This window comes from Vollenhovia emeryi, unplaced genomic scaffold (genome assembly GCF_000949405.1).
Source record: "Vollenhovia emeryi isolate VEMERY1.0 unplaced genomic scaffold, V.emery_V1.0 DF939234.1, whole genome shotgun sequence".
Lineage (NCBI taxonomy): Eukaryota > Metazoa > Arthropoda > Insecta > Hymenoptera > Formicidae > Vollenhovia > Vollenhovia emeryi.
In genome coordinates, this window is record NW_011967132.1 from 63952 (window position 1) to 84005 (window position 20054).

Sequence of the window (20054 nt, forward strand, 5' to 3'; positions counted from 1 at the left end):
TGCTAAAATATTTAGATAAATAATATATTAAGATCGTAGAGACAATAACTTCTCTTGTATTACAGATTAGCTTTATCACAGTAGTTTTAGATTCATATTGTAATGTACTTGTATAGTCCTACTCTGCAAATCGGAGATTTGTTTTACGTCTTCTGGATGTGTTTATCAATGTGTGTGTGTGTTTTGTTTTCAATTTAAAACTACAAAATGTATTGATCAATTATTTAGATGTACCAATGATCTGAATAATATATTAAAAATAATATTAGTCGAAGAAGCTGTAAAACAGGTCAGAAATTTTTAATCTCTTTCACGAATATTGTTTTGACTAGCATATATATATATTTCAAATTTTTCATTTTTAGAAATGTTCAAATTATCACTACACACAAAAGAATATATATATGTATGTATGTGTGTGTGTGTGTATGCTGCGCGCGCGCGCGCGCGTGTAAACTACTACGCTGCTTTTATACATATGTTTCAAAGATTAAGTGATAGGTCTAAAAAATAGAAACGTAAAAACGCATACGCAATTGAAGTAATAGGAAGAAAAGGATACATATATATATACGTATCTTTGCGCGTCTGCTCGTTCAGTCACAATTAATTAATAATAATACATTTGAATTATAGTAGATTAAGCGGCTGCGCAAAATTTATCACAGATAAAACGGTAAAATACTCTCATGAGTGCATACATTTGAGAAAAACGCATAGAACACGTGCCAGGTGAAAGAAATGTTTAGAAGACGAACAGGTGCAAGTAGATTCCTAGAAAACTCTACGAATACTATTCTTTTTAAACTCCTCATCTTTATGGATTATCGATTACATACATCATTAGTAATATAAGTAAATCGGTATATCCCTAGGAACCCTAGTAATTGAATATGTTTAAATACGCTTGCTGGTATATCAACATACCTTTTCAACATTTTATCGTAAATCGTGAGGTACGTTTGTCAATTGTTTGTTATTTTAACAAGTGTACAAAACAACATGTACACACTCTGGAAAGAAATACATAATATTATTATAATAATACGATCCTTATTACACACGTGTGGATTACACACGATAATACGAGATTGTCAATTCTGTATATTAGTAATCTTACCGCAGGAATATCTGAAGAATATACACACGAGATAACATTGACGGAATTGTATGTATAAAAAGAGAGCAGAAGGTCAAGTTATAAAAATTGATGGGTATTAAACAAACACACAGATTAAAGTATTTTAACACAGGTTCAAAGTATTTTCAGTTTTAAGAAAACCTTATTCAATTTTTCTTCTTTTTTTGTGTGTGTGGAAGATATTATGTACAAATTAAAAGTTTACGAATATAACACTATTCTACGTAATACTGCGTGTTACGTTATTGCAACAATGTAATCTCTATAATTAAGTTGCATTTAACATTTTTTGTCGCATGATTGTAATGACAACTTTCGTAAAGTCACACGAGATAAAAACACGTATACGAATTTGTGATTTCGTAACTATTTCCAAGTTAAAAAGAAAAAGGGGATACTGTACAATGTAATTAATGCATGTAACATTCAAATATATCTAGACTTTACGTCCGTATTCCTTGTCTGTATGTAAGATTAGTGACTACTAGAATAGGCACTTTTGTCTCTTCGAATATATATATATATATATATATATATATATATATATATATATATATATCGGAATGTAAAGAAATGTTTCTTCAATGCTGCAAATAAGCTGATTAGGTTCGTTAGTGTCTTGTATTGCAAGACATTGTATAAAAGAGAAAAATAAGAGTAAGTCGCGTGTCATAATTTAATTACCATTAAAACCTGTTGGGGTAAAATCTTTGGCAAGATATACTGATCTAAGATCTAAATAAAAAGCCTACGTCTTCCGATAAGAATAATATTCTCTGTGTAAACGTTATAGTAGTCATAGTTTGATTATACTTGGTTTTAAGTTTTATCGGCTAATCGCTTGTATGTTGACTCATTATTTGTTTTGTCATATAAGATGTCACTATATAAATCACTACAGCATGTGTTCATCTATTTCCAACTGTGAGAACTATATACTAGTACTAGAGTGTAATACTAAAGCTGTAACACAAATACGTTTTCATATCGAGATTCCTTAATTATCACACAATACCAAAGTAAAGACGAACAAACGAACAAATGGCTGTTCAGAAAGTGGGAAAATCGCACTGCAATTCGTTCGATTGCGATTGTAATGATTACACATCGTAGGAATAATATTTGATTGTTACGCTGATGGGAAATTGTTATATTACCGAGCGATTCTATATAAATAATTATACTGTTTTTATACGCGCAATAATCGATTATTGGAGAACGTTTGTTATAGATAGATTATAAAAATAGATAAATTTACATAACTCAATGTGGATAAGATAATGAAACTTAATTGTATTAAGGAAGCAGGGGGCAACAAGTTGACAGCCAACCTGCGCGGACCGTAAGGAAGAAAAAACTATTTTTATCATATACACAATAACTTTTGCAAACTTTTCAAAACTACTATAGCATACATTTTGCATTTCTAGCTCTTCTTAACTATCGTTTTTTATTGCCATAAGGAGATATATGTAGAATCACTTTCATATACATCTTGTCCCAAACATTGCTTTTCAAACTAATCGTCAAACATGGTCAAACAACCGAGAAAGGTGAAAATCTACGTGTATAATTATAGAATTACATATTAATCTTATATTACCGATAGCTCAAACTCAACAAGTAAAAGAAGACAATAGACGGAATAAATTGAACGAAATTAACGAGGTGAAGAATACATGTATAAATTGCTTTTCGTGAAAAGTATGAGAAACATTTTCCCAGGAATATACGGCAATCGCGGGTTTAAGATTACACACTCGCGCCGCGTGTAAGATCAATTCAAACGATAGGAATACACACAGTAGTTACTAAGTAGCAACCCGAAACGTTGCAAGTTATTCTAATAATAATCAATGATATAAAAAGTTTGCTATTTGACAAGGAATATTTCTACTCCGTACGCGTGTGCAGTTTATGCAAGACTTTTGTCTTTGTCACTTTACTACGGATTTTATAACGCTTCGTAAGAGAGTGAAGTAAGAGTAAAGTCCATCCCCTTGGGGGATGGACGATGCTTCTCGTATTTTGTACTCTCTCTCTCTCTCTCTCTCTCTCTGTGTGTGTGTGTGTGTGTGTATGCGCGCGCATACATGTGCGTTTGTCTAGATATATAAATAGAATTGCCCTGTAAATTTGTCGCTGCATAACAAATTCAACTTTGCTTCTCATGACTTCTAGTATAGAGTAGATATTTGGCACAGGCAGAGTGGTTTCCTTCCATACAGCAGTAGTCAGCTTAGGATACTTTCCACAGTGATTTACCGCAATCAACTTTCTCCTTTCATCTAGTATGGCTCACTTCGGTTCGCTGATTGAGAATTGTAGTTAACGTTTTAGGGCAAGAGTACAATATATGTAATATATGAATCTATCTATCCTCTATGGACTTGTCATAACAGTTCTTTTGCAAGTGTCCAATTCCAAACTATCTTTTTTCGTCCCATCGACTTGCAATTGCGCATTTGGAATGAGAAAATATAGACTCTCTTTACCGCCGGCTACCTACATACATCCTACACCCTATGCGATCGTACTTGTTCGCTTCGGAGGGACGCGGCATTTTCTACGATCAGTTGTACGATCTCACAATCAGTAATTCAGTTGTTGAGGTCATTGATGGCTTGTAAGATGCGTTTAACATGCCCCACCTTAGTGATGCCCAGCTCCTTTAGATCTCGGCGGGCTAGGGACAATAGTTCCCTACCGCGTATATCGTGAGATACAAATTTGTCAGCGTACTCTCCCAACTGTAGATTCTCTAGCCAGGTGCACACTTCCTGCACGCCCCACGTGGTGACCTGATCTCGCGCCGGATGAGCCGCGCCGCCCGAGTTGCCAGTGAAGCGACGGAACTTTAACCAGAACAACCCTCGATGACGATTTTTTTTATCTCCCTGCAGATCCAGAGTTCGAGATGTCGGTTAGTACACGGTTAGTCAGATTAGTAGTAAAGCGGTATGCTAGTTTATACGGCATACGTTAGAGACATGCTAATAATATGCAGGTGGAGATTTGCACTCGGGATTACGTGATAATGAATTTCGTTTGTTCAGGCATACAAGGTAGCTCTCGAATGACCTATGGTTTGCGATAGCGTGATAAAAAATATTAGGTATATACAGACACTTTCGGTAGACATTAAAAAGACAATATATATATTATATGTATATATATATTATATATAAGATATTCCATTATATATTTATTGCTGTACTTTGTAGCAAGATTCGTATACATTCGCTAAAAGATACATCTCTCACGAGGCTCGTATAAAATCACGAAAGTTCCCCTCTCGTTGTTACAAGACTTGTGCAGCAAACTCTCGCGAAATCATGAGAAAGGCAGCAGAGGCGCGATAGCAAAAGCAAAAGTATATTGCGTATAATTCAAGTGCATACTCGGGTGTGTTGCATCTGCTAATGTAACGAAAAACAGGTAGCTAGGCGTCGCTAAGTATCGTACGTTATATGTCACGCACTACAATAGTGAACTGTAATAGAGCCGCAAGCGAGAATAAAGGAAACAAATAAGAGGCAATCTCTAAATCTCATTTCTCAGCAGATGTAATACATGCATGCGCGCGCGCGCGCGCGCGCACACACACACACACACACACACACACACACATATACACACACGCGCGCATATACAAAAAATAATCAGCATCATGTCTCGCTACACCGTAAGACCAAGTCTCTAAATGCTAATTCTATTTCTCTAATGTCATAAGCATTAATACTTAAAAGCATATTACCAGCATTGGGATTGAGCACTCAATCAATCCGAAACAAAGCATAGGATAATTTATTAATTATCATTTGAAAACAACATTTACACATATAATGTAATGAATTGTAAACTTGTCTCAAAAGAGATTGTAAAATTGTCGTGTATAATCGTGTATATGAAGAGAGGTGCTTTCATAATATTTCTTAGCGTTTCTTTTGTGCTATCTAACTAGCTAGCTAGCTCTCTCAAAACTTTTTACAAGAATAGCGCTTTTAATCTTCCTTTTGGAATATACTGGCAAGATGGAATATCAAATACGAATCAGATAGAGTAGATAATAGAAGACTAGTTTTATCCTCGTGAAAAAATTATAGTTGACTACTATATCAATAGAGAGAGAATAAATGAAAAAATGAATTGTACCTCCCCAAATCTCTCGATATCAGTCAAATTGTTGAAATTATACGTTTGTGAATGGAATAATTGAATATCTATGAAAGAAACTCTTGTTTCGATACATTTGAAATATCAAGTCGGTAAATGCTATTCCGTCAATCAAAATGTATTGTAAATATCACAAAATGTATATGTAAACTTTATCACAATGCAAGATACATGACAAAATACGTGAGAGAAAATATTAATTTCATAATTTGTATCTTGAAATAATTGACTTTAAACAGCATTGCATTAAGCATAAGGAAGAACTATACCTGATCGTCCGCGGGAATATTTTGCAAGTAAACCAGTCCTGTGCCTCCTTCGTCAAAGATACACTTGCGTAATTCCTGTTCCATACTAGCTAGAGATAGGGACAACTTGTTTTCTAAATCCTCTCGTAATTTCTGCGTTATACGAAGGAATGACCGTTGGTTTAATTCAATTCCGTAAGAATGTAATAATAATAAATATGTATACACATACAACATTTGATATGCTCACCAAATTATGGGCTTTATCGCGCAGTAATTCACAAGACTCTTCATACAACTGCCGTGAGCTTGATACCAACTCGGTTACCGTGGGTCTCAGGCTAGTCTATTAACAGGTAGAGAAAGCAAACGAAAGTAAGTGGATTGCAACGCCTGAGCAGATTTCTAGCACGTACCCCGATTAAACACTCACCCCTTGCAAAATTTTACCATGCGGATGTACTTGCTCGAGCACATTTGCGGTTCGCACGGCTATCTGATAGAGATCTGGTTCCAGGCTTGGATGTGAAATAATTAACAGTTTTACCGACTTGACCAAGGTCGTTGCAGCTTCGATGAAATTGAATAGAATGTTGAGTTCTTCGTCGTTCAACTGAGGAGGCTTGCTACATATTTGCAACTGTGCTCTAAGCTGCGACTGGGACTGGGACTGCGACTGCGACTGCGACTGCGACTGCGACTGCGACTGCGACTGCGACTGCGACGCACTGCTTACAGTGGAAGTGGATTGTGTTACGGCGCTCAACGTGTTGCGCTGCTTCTCCTCCCACGCTCTCAATGAAGTTTCAAGCGCCTGAGATAGAAAATTTTTCGTATCAAGCGAATTAGAGCTACTCTCTTTTCCATTGAGGAAATAGATATTTACCCGGTTTCTATAAAGCATTTGCATACGATTCTTGTGTATAATCCTTATAATACCAGGTGGCTGAATCCAAGCCTCACCGTCGACCTGTATAGGGACACCCTCTTCTCCCAAGATATTAATCTGGACCGTCTGGCATTGGGCTATCCTGTGATGCTGCAGGTTGATGAGCCGCGACGCGGCCATTTGAACAGATCCGAAAACCGCCACTACCTCCAATATGCGATCGTCGAACGACGGCGCTAAGAATAGATCCCCTTCCTTCGTACCTCCCCAAAAGTTTGTACCGCCCATGAAGCTGCGGTAAACATTAGTTGCATTAGTTGAAAATGGAAAGAAAAATCTTGGATACATATGTTGACAAGTACCTCGGTATATTTAATACAACGATCCCTTGAAGCGAAGGTAATGGTATCCTCTGACCGTCGCACTCCAGCTGAACTCGCTGCTCGAGATTTTTGTAAGTCTTTTGTATCCACTGTTTCGATCCCAAGACCCCGTACCACATGTAGTTTTTGGCGCGCGATCGACATTTCTCAGGATGCTCCTCTCTCTTGTTGTGAAAGTCCAGACTGATCTTGGCGTCTATGCCGATACCGAAATAATTGTTCATGACGCACCGTTCAAAGTAACCTTCCCTAGGATAGAGAGAGAAGGGAAAAGGATTTGTGAAATGTGTACATACAAACTATACGCGTAAAAACAGCAGGCGAGCATATAATTACATCAATGTCTCATCTGGATCCATTAGCGGCGACACCGCTGCACAGAGAGCATCTGCGTTCGCCAGCAGCGCTTGACTGATGAGACCAGCTCCGCCACTTACATCTACATTTAGGAGAGACGTAACAATAATATACAAAATGCATACTTGGACATTATTCACTTACTTGGCCACATAGGCAGTCGAACCAGAGGATTTATTATAGGAAGTTTTTTCACGTCCTCCGTCTTATCCACAGATTTCGCTCTTTCGTGGCGCAAGCTCACGCTCGAGCCGCCTAGACGTGCGGTAGTTGCTGCCAGTGAGACAACTTCCGATGCCTTCAACAAACTGCCACTGCTTATACGCCGTGTAGCTTGCGGAGAGAAGCCCGAGTCAGGCAGCTCCACGCTTACTTTACGCATTATTATAGAAACATAGAGATTTGTACAATTGCCGGTGTAATACACCAATTCGATGGTTATAATTGGTTCAACTTACATCTTTCCATACTGTTGCCACTGCTGTATCGCTTGTACTCGTGCGGATCCAATTTATAATCTACATCAAGCCTGTGATGACTCTCAATTGACAACGACGGGCTTGGTGGATCAACGATCACGCTAATCTGCGGCGGGAAATTCGTCGAGCACTGCTCGTTGGCCTGCGCGTTGTCCGACGACGCAGAGACGGTGAAGCAGCATACCGGTCTCAGCAAATCGGACGGTTTTTCCTTTTCAATGGTTTCGTACGGCCTCGTCGCAAGTACTACATTCGTCTCCACGGATTGCATCGACTTGATCCCCGAGACACGTACGCACGTGGTCAAACCGTCCGTTTTATATTTACTCAACATTGCCTGGGAAAATCGAAAGGAGAAAACGGGCATTAATAATAACATATATACGTGTCGACGGTGTCGACGGTGAGAGAAACTGGAAAATGGAGAGAAATTGTCACCTCTTTGTCCGTCTTAATGTTTTTCGTGCTCCTCTTGAACGATTGTCTCCCGATATCGTTCCCTTCGCTGAACTGAGCTAACCCGCAATATCTATGCGACTCTTCGATCTCTAAACCTTCCCTAACAGAATCATACTTCTCACCCATTATCGCACTGATCACATCCTGTCCGAGGGAACTTAAATCCTCCAGGCCGCTCTCGGAATGTTGAGTCCCGCTGGAAAGCATATCGGAATTATCCGGCGAGTCAATGTGTCCGATCTCCGAGCTTTCCGATCTTTCCGATCTTTTCGTCGAGTCGAATATATCGCTGTCTATATGCCCTGAAAAGTGTGAGAGAGATTATCTAATAATTAGATGTGAAATTGCGACGCTTCTGCAATGCCTGTCGCATCGGTGGGTACTTACTTACCGATTTCGCTCTCGCTATTTCGCACGGTGTAACTCCTCGAGTCAAAAGTTTCGGAAACCATACTATCGGTACTGACGATGCTGTTGGTACAGCTACCCCGGGCCTCCAGTTTCGTTGCCGCGGGCTTTCGCGCGTGCTCCGGTGATATGTTTCTCGACTGAAGCGAATCCGTGTCAGGCGAAACGATGGTATTATCTTCTTGCATGGTCGCATCGTCCGACGGCGTACTCGCGTCTAAGACAGTCTTCGTCACGGTTATAGGAACGTCGGAGGGAGCTTCTATTTGCGTCGGTTCGGACGACAGGAAATTATCTTGTTGATGTTGAAGCGAACTGCCGGCAGACAGTGTCGCCGCGGCCGCGTCAAAAGTGAGAACTCTAAAATTAAACATTCGGTGTAACGTTGAGTAGTTGATTTAGAGTTTATATTTCATTAAACGTTACCCCTGTGCTATGTTTTCGCTGTTGCGTCTACTGTCGGCGAAACCGTCGGGTGCAGGAAGAGTGAGTAATTCTTCGGGCTGCGAGTCTCTCCGTAAGTCCGGCATCGGGCTCAAGGATGCCACGTTAGGAGTAGGACTCGGACAAGGTGAGATGCTGCCGCCGGATTCTATAGTCGGTATCAAGCTCGCGTTGTCGGTTTCATCCGACAAACCCGGGATATCCAATTGCTGCTTTTTACCTAAATTGGTATTTACACATACGTATATACATGTTATGCTCCGACTTTACCGTTGTAGAAATAAAGAACTCACTTGTCATAATACTTATTGGATCGGGTATTATAGCGATATTTGGCATCTTCCCGCCTTGCTTCTCCGCAGGATTGTTCTGCTCGTCCGCAGGATTGTTCTGCTCATCGACAGCTGTTTCCGTGTGTTCCACTAACCTCCTGATGGCTCTCTTCAAGCTGTTTGCTCTGCAATGTAATGCATCGTTGAAACATACATTGCTCTCTTGTCGCATTTCACGTAGTGCAACGTAGTACGAATATACTAGCTCTACCTAGACATGACAACGTCTTTCTCCAAGTAACATCTTCTTCTTTTAACTTTTTTTAAATTGGTCATTTCTTTCTCTGGCTTTTCTAAAGCACCTTTCTCCTGGATACTGCTAAAAGTTTCTAGAGTGCCAATGTCAATTTGTTCTGTATTATCGGATAAATAGCTTTCCTCTTTGGATAATGTTTGCAACAACAGGTCCAGTTTTTGTTCGAGTATTGTGCATTTTTCTCCCAATTGTTGGTCCCCTGTGTTTAGACTGGCTTCCAGTATATGTGTTGCAAAGTCTTTAACTGTTTCGCATAAGATTCTGTGGGATTTGAAGGTTCCTGGTGTAAAATTTCCAGTTTCATTGTACATAATATACGTGGCGCTACACGAGTACTCACTTGGCACTAGATATAACTACGCTCTCCTGATCAGACTGCAAAATGTTTGTTATATGAGCAAGAACGCTGTCTTCGTACTGATGAGCTATGCTCGATTTTACAGCCGGGTCGGGCTGAGTCACTTTGTGACATGGCAGAGATATGCTGCGTTCGAATGTCATAATACTCCATCGATCCAGCATCTTGGTACCCGCTTTTTCGTACTTCTCCAGTAGCTGAGGTAAATGCGTGTCATCGTCGCACGACGATCCCCAGCCTAACACGCGCGCCAAATCATTTCCCGTCCCCAAAGGTAATACTCCAACCTGACATTGCTTCTGCAAATAGGATAAATATACCTCTTTTCATGTCAAACGTTGTAATAGCTTTTAATGAGAGCTACATCGTACGTCGATCATGCATATGTACACTTACCGTCTGCAAAAAAAGTTAACGAAGCTTTGCGTATATAAAGAAGCCTAAAGCGCGCGCACACACACACACACACACCGGTTTCATCTGGAATAAAATCATAAAAGAGACACGCCATGCAGTTTATAATAGGAAACTTGAAAATGAATGTATCGGCACTTGGAAAGAGTAAAGCCCAATACGAGATAAAAGAGTTTTTCTTTCAAAGTTGCGATAAATTAAAGGAAATATCTGCAATATCCGTTCTGATTTATCTCTCTTTCCAAGATCAAGTATAAGAGAGGCAAAGTTTGAATATCTTGAAAAAATCCTCGCAGGAGAACTTGTTACAACTTGATTGATATTTCAAGAAGAAGTACTAAATCCAATCCAAGTTTTACATCCTTCTCAGAAGATTATAATTGAGAAAAGTTAATGAAACTGTAGTAAATTACAAATATCAATTTCAAGGATCAAGTCGACGATATTGAGAGGGTATTATTTCTCTTTGAAAGCTATTTTCCTAATAATTGTTATGTATTCTAAATCTCAAAATAAATGTACATTTACTTACCGCGACATTGGCACAATGAGAAATCGTACTACATATATGTATGTACATAAAAAGAAAATGCATATTAAAAGAATATGTTGCTCTATTCTCATGTATATCGCATTTAGATGACAATTGAAATATTCGTGCATTGTATAACGTTGAAAAGTAAAAGGCAAATTGCTACGAGTAGAAAAGAAATATGTTGAAAGAGCGCAGTAGAGAAATCATGCTGGAAGAGAAAAGGGAAAAGTTGAATAGAAACTCACGTGCATTCCAAGCCGGTCGATTTCCGAGAGGACCCATCCTACGGATCCGTCGCCACTGCACACTAAGATCCGGAATGGATCAAAGTGTCGGAACAGTCTTAATCTGAGCAAGAGAAATGATGAAGTAAGTGCTCCTTGTTAGACGTACGAATTATAGATTTGCTCACCCTGGACCTGGTCCTCCTTTTATAAGGTCGAACACTTGTGCGGGATTCAGTAATTGTTTAAATCTTCTAAGAAACTTGATACCTTGATTGTCACCAGATTTACTGTTTACAAATACTAAAAGTGGACTGCATCCCGTAGGTCTAACTGCTTCCCAAGCTTCGTCGCTACCTGATACAGTCGAATCGATTATTGTCGACGCACGAATGGTATCTAAGAGAGAGAGAGAGAGTAGATTACCTATACTATGCAAAGCTGTAGGAGGCACTACGCTGAGTTTAGCTGGTCCTAGCGGACACCTGACGCTTACGGCAGGTCTGCATGCTGTGTGCACAGTTACCTTGCACCATAAACACCGCCAATCTTGAAGCCTACGGACAGTATATGGACGGATAATGGATTTTTCGATCGCTCGTGTACTGGAATCGCTCGAATCTAACTACCTAAGTACAGAGCCACACGTCTTGTCGCAGACGAAGCATTTTGAGGACACTGGCAAATTTCCCTCCATCCACTGATGTGGCATTGTGATGTTCTACAAACGTAGGTAAAGGTGACATAAGTAGTCAATTATTGTTAATATAATAAAATGACGTGTATGCACACCCCATCTTGGTCCTCGATGATATCCTTTCCAATGGATGCTAAGGTGGTCCACTTGCAATTATTTATTGCTTTCGCGCTACATCTCTTGTGCACCTTGTATTTACAAGCTTCGCAACTGAAACCGTGGGAAGTAACACCTGCAATATATCGAATGGAATGTAAAACTGGGCGTAAAATAAAGCCAAGAGGTCGCTTACCATGCAGGGCATCTCTGCAGACGTTGCAATAGGTGGGTCTGGCGTGACTAGTTGCATACCACTGATGATTACCTCCCAGTAACTCGGCAGTTCCAGGATCACCCTGAGGACGATTCTCCGTCACTGTTCTCAGTGTGTTCAACCACTCCTCCATGTCTTCCACGCGACAGTGAACGAAAGACCTGACACAGAAGAAACTGTGTATTCTTCAACGATAATTAATATAAGCCAGCGGGACCTGATTCGGGCGACCTAATTAGAAAGAGCGTATGCCGCGTCGTGCCTAACCTTTGCGGCATACGTTGACACGTGCGAACCGGCGCCGGCACGCGACCATTGCCGCTCCTCTTCCTCTTGGTCTGGGCTGCAGCTCACGACTTTAGCGTCTTTAGCGTCGTTAGCGTCGTTATTACCCATGGCGCATGTCACGCCTCGTCACCGTCACCGTCGTATCGCTTATAAATAAGTATCCCGCGCGCGCGCGTGCATTGTTCGCTCGCCCTTGGCTCGCCGCGTGTCACGTCGCGTCACACCACGTGCGCCATTGTGTCACACCACCGGGCGAAAAAGCACGTCGATAAGCTCACATGGGCCGCGTTACGCGTTATTGACAGGTGGATCTATCTCCCCCGACGCGGTCAAGTTTGAAATGCCCCTCTTTTCTCAATTTTTTTACGAAAAAGATTCCGAGTATCTTGTTAATAAAACAATGAGCCATCGAGCGACTGAATCTTTCAGCAGGTGAGAGAGAGAGACGGTAAATCAAGCTCGTCTCTCGGATTATTGGACATTGGGGTAAATCGGCGGGAATTATTGACGACGCGTGGGCGGACACCAGCCGGTATTTGCCTTATTGTCGGGGCCACGTAGGTGTGTTGGACGCACCGAGACGCGTTGAATGTCAGGTGTGTCTACCCTTTTGTTCTGTCCGACGCAAGGTGATATCGAAATTCGAAGGCGACCGCGCGCGGCCTTTGAGCGACCATTCATCGCTGAAAAAGACTCGCTCGAGCGAACCAAATATCGATACGATCCACTCTCCGTAACGCTAATTTCATTCGGCCGGGAAATGATTTTCCTGTCGAGCGCTCGTGAAACACGCGTTTACTCTTTTTACTTTTATTAATCGTATCTCTTCCGCACAGGACCTGAGAATGCTCGAGATATTTAGGCACGCGCTCTCTCTCTCTTTCAACTAGGTCAGACACGACGCGGGTGCGCTCCACTTGATTCATTTAGAACACCTGGATATACGTGGAATTATACACCGAGATTATCGCTAAGAAAAATATTCGAGTTTCCAGAACCTTTCACGTGAATTATTCGGCAGCTTTCTTTCCGAAACTGTTCCCGTTTCGTCGAAATAGATTAGCATTTAAACGAGATGATAAATAAAGAGGTAGAGGAAGAGATGAAGCTTATCGTTCGGCTTCCATCGATATCTTAACGGTATTGGTTGAACGAAGAGAAGAAGAAGCCATCGCTCCTCGTTCCTCCCTATTGCGCGACAAAAAAATGGGCCATGTTCTCGGGATAGAGGGACTTTCCCAACCCTCTACGTATATATCGCGGCATACATATTTTATGAACAAACGTAGCCCCCGGCGACGGCTTAAGCCGTGAGGGGGAGAGAGGGACACGACGTCACGCAATTCCGGCGCGTGCGGGCGACGAGAAAACGAGGCCGGCCGCTCCGAAAGCTCTGAATTCTCAATATTGTGTTGCCTGCTTGTGCGCTGCTCGCCAACGCCGCCGTGACCTTCTGACCTGGAAATCCAGTCCATCCTGACGCGAGCTGCCGAATCCGCGAGGCCGTGGAAGGATCGATCATCCCTTAAATTACCGAGTGCCGACATTAAACGCGGAGATGTCACCGCGAGATCCCCGGCGATGAGATGGAATAGAAGCTCTCGAGTGAAAAACGACGTTGCAATATTTATCGCAAAAAGAGGTGAGATATTTATTCGATGGAAATGATACGATTTGGAACGATAACAACACGTCGCGGTCGGATCAAAATAGCAACCGGTTCGAGTTTACTGCGGAAAATGTATTTTCCTAGGGGAAAAATGTTGATAGGAAATATTACAAAGAAATAAAATGTCAAGCGTCTCTTACAAAGGCGGCAATGTTGAGATCCAATAAACTGAAAGGCAAGGTGCTTCAAGTAAGAGTGTTGATTGTAATCTAACGTGCCCTAAAACCATGGCACGCACTTAAATTAGCACCGACCCCATTTGTGGACTCATTACATTATTTTCTACATACGCCTCCGTCTATTTTTAGTAGCACGTAGCGCGTGCAATAAGCACCGGCGCGCCGGCTGGATCTAAGCACGGTCTTGTGCATAATGGAACGCGCATATTTGCCCGGGAGGATACCCGCGCGGCACGTGAAAGGTCCTTCCGCTCGCACGCGGATGTGGTCACATGGCTCCGCGCCGCGTTACAGCTAAATATACATGGAGCAATAATGCAACATATATGTATTTCCCTTTCCCTCCCTGACAATGCACAAACTGCAGGCCAACTTATTCGAGCAATTTGCAGCTGCACAACTATTAAAATAAATTAAGCTCTGATTGCCCGCGTAGCGCTTAGCGCCAATCACACTGGATTACAATACGGCAGATTGTTCCGCGAGCGGATGCCATGGTGCGACGCGAAACGCACTCATCATTCGATTACGGGCTATTCGAGCGGAGCGACCTATGAAAAGTTGACGTTGCCCACTACGCCGAAACTCACCCATTTTCAATCGACACACTTGACCTTTGCATCGCGTCCCGCCGAATGTGGGTCGCGGCTAAATTACGGGCCACGTTCACCCAATATCGCGTGTTACTTTGTTGAAATTTCCCTATTTCTGCATGCGGAGAAAACAAGTTGCTGGGAAAGTTTCCAAAGAGAATAACGACGTCGTTAAATTAAAACATTTATCGAGGCTGATATTCGGGCTTGCCCGAATAGGGTGGAGAATATCTTCTCGGACCAAATAGGGGCGAGGGCCCTTTTCATACCACGCGTTAGACATTTCTAGGGCTGCGACACAATCGCCTTGGTATTTCTGTAGGTTTATCAACGAGCATTTATCCCTTAATCCTTTCGTTAATCAATCTTTTACGGCGACTGCCGTCCAATTAACTTGACCGCGCAATGTCCATGAAAAACAAAATCTAGTCCGAGTATAATTATCGATAATCCCACCCGCTCTTTACTCCTCTTCACTAATCCGCTCTTTATAACGTACCTTTATAACGTAATCGTTCCAACTAATTGCAATCCGACGTTTACTCATTAGGGTAGCTTTAATCCTAGAGTAATCTATGTCGTAAACGGCCTGTGTTTAGCGACGCATAAATTATCTATTCTAATTTATTCAAGTAAACCAAGTAATCGTAGAGACCTCGCGGTGAAAATGACGGCGTAGAAGTATCCGGTTTCGTGTCCATTTTCTCGATTACATTGTCGTCGTCTGTCGGCCGAGCCGCGCGCGACAATGCACGTGTGCGACAATAGATCGCGTGGAATTATACGCGCGTCTCTCAAACAAGTGTTTGCGCAAGACCAACTTCTCGTCCCAGTTACGCGATATTATATTTTAACGGTAATTGCGTCGCGTTCGCAATAATCATGCTAAAAGTAAAGCGCAACGATGTAAAATTTACATTTCAATTCAAATTCAGTTCTCATCTAGTGATCTATTCCGGAATCGAGACAGCTTTCTTTCACGTTTTACGTCAAATCCTTAAAAACAAACTGACGTTTTACGCGAAATTAAATAGAATTTTCCGCAAACACAGTAGAGAGAGAGAGAGAGAGGCGCTCCGAATCTCTGACGTCAGTATACGACCATCAGCCCGGGAATGCCATTGTTGAGAAAATGCCATAACGCCAGGCGCTATCCGAGACGAATTGCCGATTACGCTTTGCGGCCGCACGCTCAAACGTGCGATAAACATTTATGCTTGCATTCGAGAGCATAGTGCTTTTCACAGCGCTATAAATAACGCGGCATGTAGGTGGTCCGTCACGTTGATGCACCGCGCACATAGTCCAGAAATGTCTATTTATTAATTTAAGACACACATCCCTTTATGCGCGCGTAAAAATATCCGGACGGCTAGATCTAGATCTGGTAAGAGAGAGAGTTTTATCTCGGCGACAATCGATGCGAATTTATGTGTGACAACTGACCGGATAAGTTGGCGCAAATTCAAGAGCAAGCTCGCGCGAAAGCACGATTTAAATAGCTCGTCGCATCGTTCTGGTCGGGGGATTTAATTGGACGGCCGAGTGGCACGAGGCTGACGGGTCGATATCGTAATTAAGAGTTTTCCCGAAATGGCATTCTCTAAACACAGAGAACGTCTAAATCAGTATACTCGTTAGCAATTCCTGGCTACAACGTGCGTACAATAAAGCCGCGTCGTAAATGTGGTTTACTTGCTACAAAGGGGTACTTTCTTCGTCGTATCGCTTCGCCCTTTCACCGTCGTCGGAGAAAGAAAAAACGTTACCCTTACATGCAACTCCGCCTAATTGCATTACGCGTATATGGAGACATTATATTCATCTCGATCGGCTCTCGTAACACGATAGCAGTACCTTTCGACTACCTCGTCCCGTCGAGTATCTCGAGTGTTTCAAACGAGACAAGGCAGGGGGAATTGTTGCGGGATGGCAATCTTTTTAAACTTGTATTACGACGGTAAAAATAGCCGAACCGTTCTCTCGGAGCTTTTATATAACACTCGTATCCATCTTGGTTGGTTCTACCTCGCGGAAGACGCGGATAGTATTTATATAGAGTCCAGCTCGATTGCGAACACGCGGAGAGATGGAAAAGCGAGTTCTAGTAGTCTAGTAGAGTCTAGTAGAGGAAGCGATCCCTCAACTGTTGTGTTCCGCATGATCCTACGGTCATCAATTGAAATTTTTGCTCCTTTCCATCGCGTAGCTCAAGAGCAACGTAACGATGAGAAATGACACATAAAAAGAAGCTGTTTTGACGCACCCACGGCGTAGCAATCTCGCTGGAATAACGCGGGGCTACGTGGGAGAACGAGCTATTCCCATGGAAAGCGACGTTAGCTCGAAGCTGTTGTCCTCGCCAACTTATCCACCCGGTAGGGCATTGGAAAATTTTACGAGAAATATCCTAGCGGCGGATAGCGTGACTCAACTTTGCTAATGAGCATTAAAATGGCCGGGGTGCTATCACGGATATTACCTGCTTGCACGCTTGCACGCTTGCACGCTTGCACGCGCCATTATTGCAATCCCTTATCGCGGCTGGACGCTCGTTAAAAATTTATCTTTACTCGCGCAACGCGAATACTCTAGCGCACACATACACGCTTTTTCTGAAACAGCCGGAAGTGTGCTAAATGCCAAGTCTTTCTTTCACAAGAGAACCGTCGAAGCAAAATGAAAATAAAAATTGAATTCAAGGGTGAAAAAAGTCACCTATCACTGGCGAAATTGAGTTAGAAAGCTATTTATATCCCAACATTCAAGTATATAGGAGCCGAACTTGTGTCACCATTTATAGGCAAATTCTAGGGCAAATTAGCGTCGAAATGTCCAAATTGTCGCGTAGAAAAAGAGATAGACACATGTTGAGATTCCGTTTCGGCGCAACTTGTTTCGCGAGTGTATTTAGGTCTCCCGCGGGTCATCGACCCTACATTGCGAGCTGCCGAGCTGCCGAGCTCCAAGCAACCACCCTTGTCCCGCTGAGAGAAGCAGAAAAGACGGGATCTCTGTTTACCTACACATCGTGCCGCTCGGAGCAAACTGTATAAATACGCCTCGCTACACAGGCCGATGCTGCCTCGCTACACAGCCAGACGCAACACTGGAAACCGAATCGATACGGAAAATGAATCTCGCCGCGGGTACACATCCGCACGCGCCGCTCCCTATGGCTCGATATTTCTTCCGCTTTGTATACATATACCCATTAAATTGCTATTTTCGCGCGAGTTCTCCTTTAGCTATCGTTTAGTATTACGTGCCACTATAAGACGAGATTAGACGACTCGGTGCCACGGAGCGTGACGTCGCTTTTTCTCTTTTCATTTTTGCAACACGTGCACCAGGAAAGACGTCATCGTGTCGCCCCTCTCCTGGGGCGCGTCCTCTTTGCAAGTCCTATAGGACTTGTAGCGACCGACAATGGAGGATCTCAAATCTCTTTCATTTTCTCGTCGCTTTATCGCTTCAATAGCGATGCGACATTGGAAGAGAGAAAACAATGTACGTTCCCTAAAGACTCTGCTAGCAAATCCAATTGCGATAATCGAAGGCCCGAAGGGAAATCCCTAACGCGAAACCGCGTCTCGCCTCGAATTTACGATCGAAAAGACGCGCGAAAGCGATATATATCGATATCGTCGCCGGTACGGATCCTCGCGGGAAGGAGACTCTCCGAACAATTTAGAAAGCAATTTTTGCCATTCGACGAGCAAACATAAGACGCGAGTCAATTTTTCTCTCGGAGAAAATGGTAACACTAAGCATTTTCTTGGCTTCAACTTGACCGATACCGATCGATGTCGAGAGAAATATTGTTACTGCCATGTGAAAAGCAAGTTGTAATATTTTGCCCGGCCCGGCCGCGAAAGACAAGGGTAATCTCGCTCTCGCCATTTTTACCAATCGTACCTCTCGATGATTGTGATAACATATATTGCTTCGTTTAGAAATCAAACACCGATTTACCGATTTTTCAACGTGCCGCCGCGGCGACGGATAATATTTAATAATGGACCGAAGTTACCGATTTCGCATCTGCTAATACGTTTTTCTACTGTCCTTGCTAAAGTATCAACGTAACAACTCCTTTGATGTGTACTCACGTGGAGCTCTCTCTCTCTCTCAGCGATGCGGGTGGTGACAGGCAATTCGGTCGCGACGAGGCCGGCCGGCCAGCCGGACGGACCGCCCGGCGGAACTGCTGCGCAACGCTCTTCTCCGAGCCTCTCCAAGTGGCAGCGCGCACACGGCCGCCTTTTCCACCTTCCATCCGGATATCAAAGCGTACGCTTTCGACTACTGCTGCTGACATCGCACGGCGATCGCGTCAAACAGATCCCTTTACCGACGGTCGCACCAAAAGGCACCTATTTCGCCTCGCGATTTGCCGTCGTTATCGCCGCTTAATTGCGACCTAATTAAATCGCGTTCGCGCTCGTTCGAGGCTCTATCCTTGCGTTGACATTCCGTACTTGCACTTTATTTCTCCAACCCTATCATACATAGATTAGATATAAACACTTTTCCCTGTATAATACAAAAATAATGATTTATATAAGATATTATGCATTCCTACAACGCCTTATAAGTAATATTTTATATAATGTATTCTCAATGTAAATGTCCATATGTTGTTACGCATAAAAATTAATAAATTGCTATTCCATCAACACTGGACGCGGTGCACTTCTAACGCATGTTTTTCAACTTACAAAATCTATTCTTCCGTTTCTACATATTTTTGCGGACATACGTCTAAAGTTGAGACCAATGCATACATTGTACATAATGCAATTTTGGCACATTTGTATATATATAAATATTTAAATATTATCTGACAAAGAATAACCCATAAATCTAGCACCATTATGTGTGTGTGTGTAACGTCATCATCCCTGAGATCATTAATGCGTTTTCTGACTGGATAAAAATTAACTTTGTAATACAAATATCGGTGGGCACATTATGCAAATTATAAAAGGCTTTGTCTTGTCCTTTTAATTATTTAGATGCTGGATTCATAGGAGTATTTAGCTGATGAATGATATCCCAGTACCTACATCTTAATAAATATAACAAAAATTTGGTACATATATACATAGTACAAATAAATAAATAGTGTAACCTAATTTTAGTACTTCAAATTAAATATATACAATTCTTTTCGTTATTTTACAAATTATAAACAAATTTTGTTATTGTA

The 20054-nt window shown here is 42.1% G+C and overlaps 1 protein-coding gene across 7 annotated transcripts; it reads right to left on the bottom strand.

The window, feature by feature from the left end:
* Positions 1-1300: 1300 nt before the first annotated feature.
* On the bottom strand, positions 1301-19197 carry LOC105560282 (diacylglycerol kinase eta). 7 transcript variants are annotated; one of them, XM_012009245.1, is made up of 24 exons: positions 18955-19197; positions 12093-12274; positions 11896-12032; positions 11733-11824; positions 11530-11660; positions 11292-11460; positions 11125-11227; positions 10877-11038; positions 10327-10329; positions 9913-10229; positions 9528-9833; positions 9278-9441; positions 8967-9204; positions 8524-8900; positions 8112-8425; positions 7653-8010; positions 7339-7566; positions 7174-7276; positions 6817-7086; positions 6452-6746; positions 5999-6379; positions 5816-5911; positions 5587-5718; positions 1301-4038 (listed from the first exon to the last, which is right to left on the bottom strand). In XM_012009245.1, exons 1-24 carry the CDS (start codon positions 19161-19163, stop codon positions 3742-3744), a joined length of 5064 nt encoding a protein of 1687 aa, XP_011864635.1. In that variant the 5' UTR covers positions 19164-19197; the 3' UTR covers positions 1301-3741. The 7 variants fall into 7 exon arrangements, with proteins under 7 accessions (XP_011864635.1, XP_011864636.1, XP_011864634.1 ...); XM_012009246.1 differs by having other exon boundaries at positions 1301-3996; positions 8112-8434; XM_012009244.1 differs by having other exon boundaries at positions 8112-8434.
* Between the last annotated feature and the right edge of the window lie 857 nt (positions 19198-20054).

Excerpts from the sequence above, each read along its gene's own strand:
- LOC105560282 (XM_012009244.1), bottom strand. The coding sequence starts at position 19,163 with ATGTCAGCAGCAGTAGTCGAAAGCGTACGCTTTGATATCCGGATGGAA. Across the intron at positions 11,661-11,732 it reads ACGTGTGGCTCTGTACTTAG|GCTTCAAGATTGGCGGTGTT; the intron begins GTAGTTAGATTC and ends TACTGTCCGTAG. Across the intron at positions 6,380-6,451 it reads AAATGCTTTATAGAAACCGG|GCGCTTGAAACTTCATTGAG; the intron begins GTAAATATCTAT and ends TTTCTATCTCAG.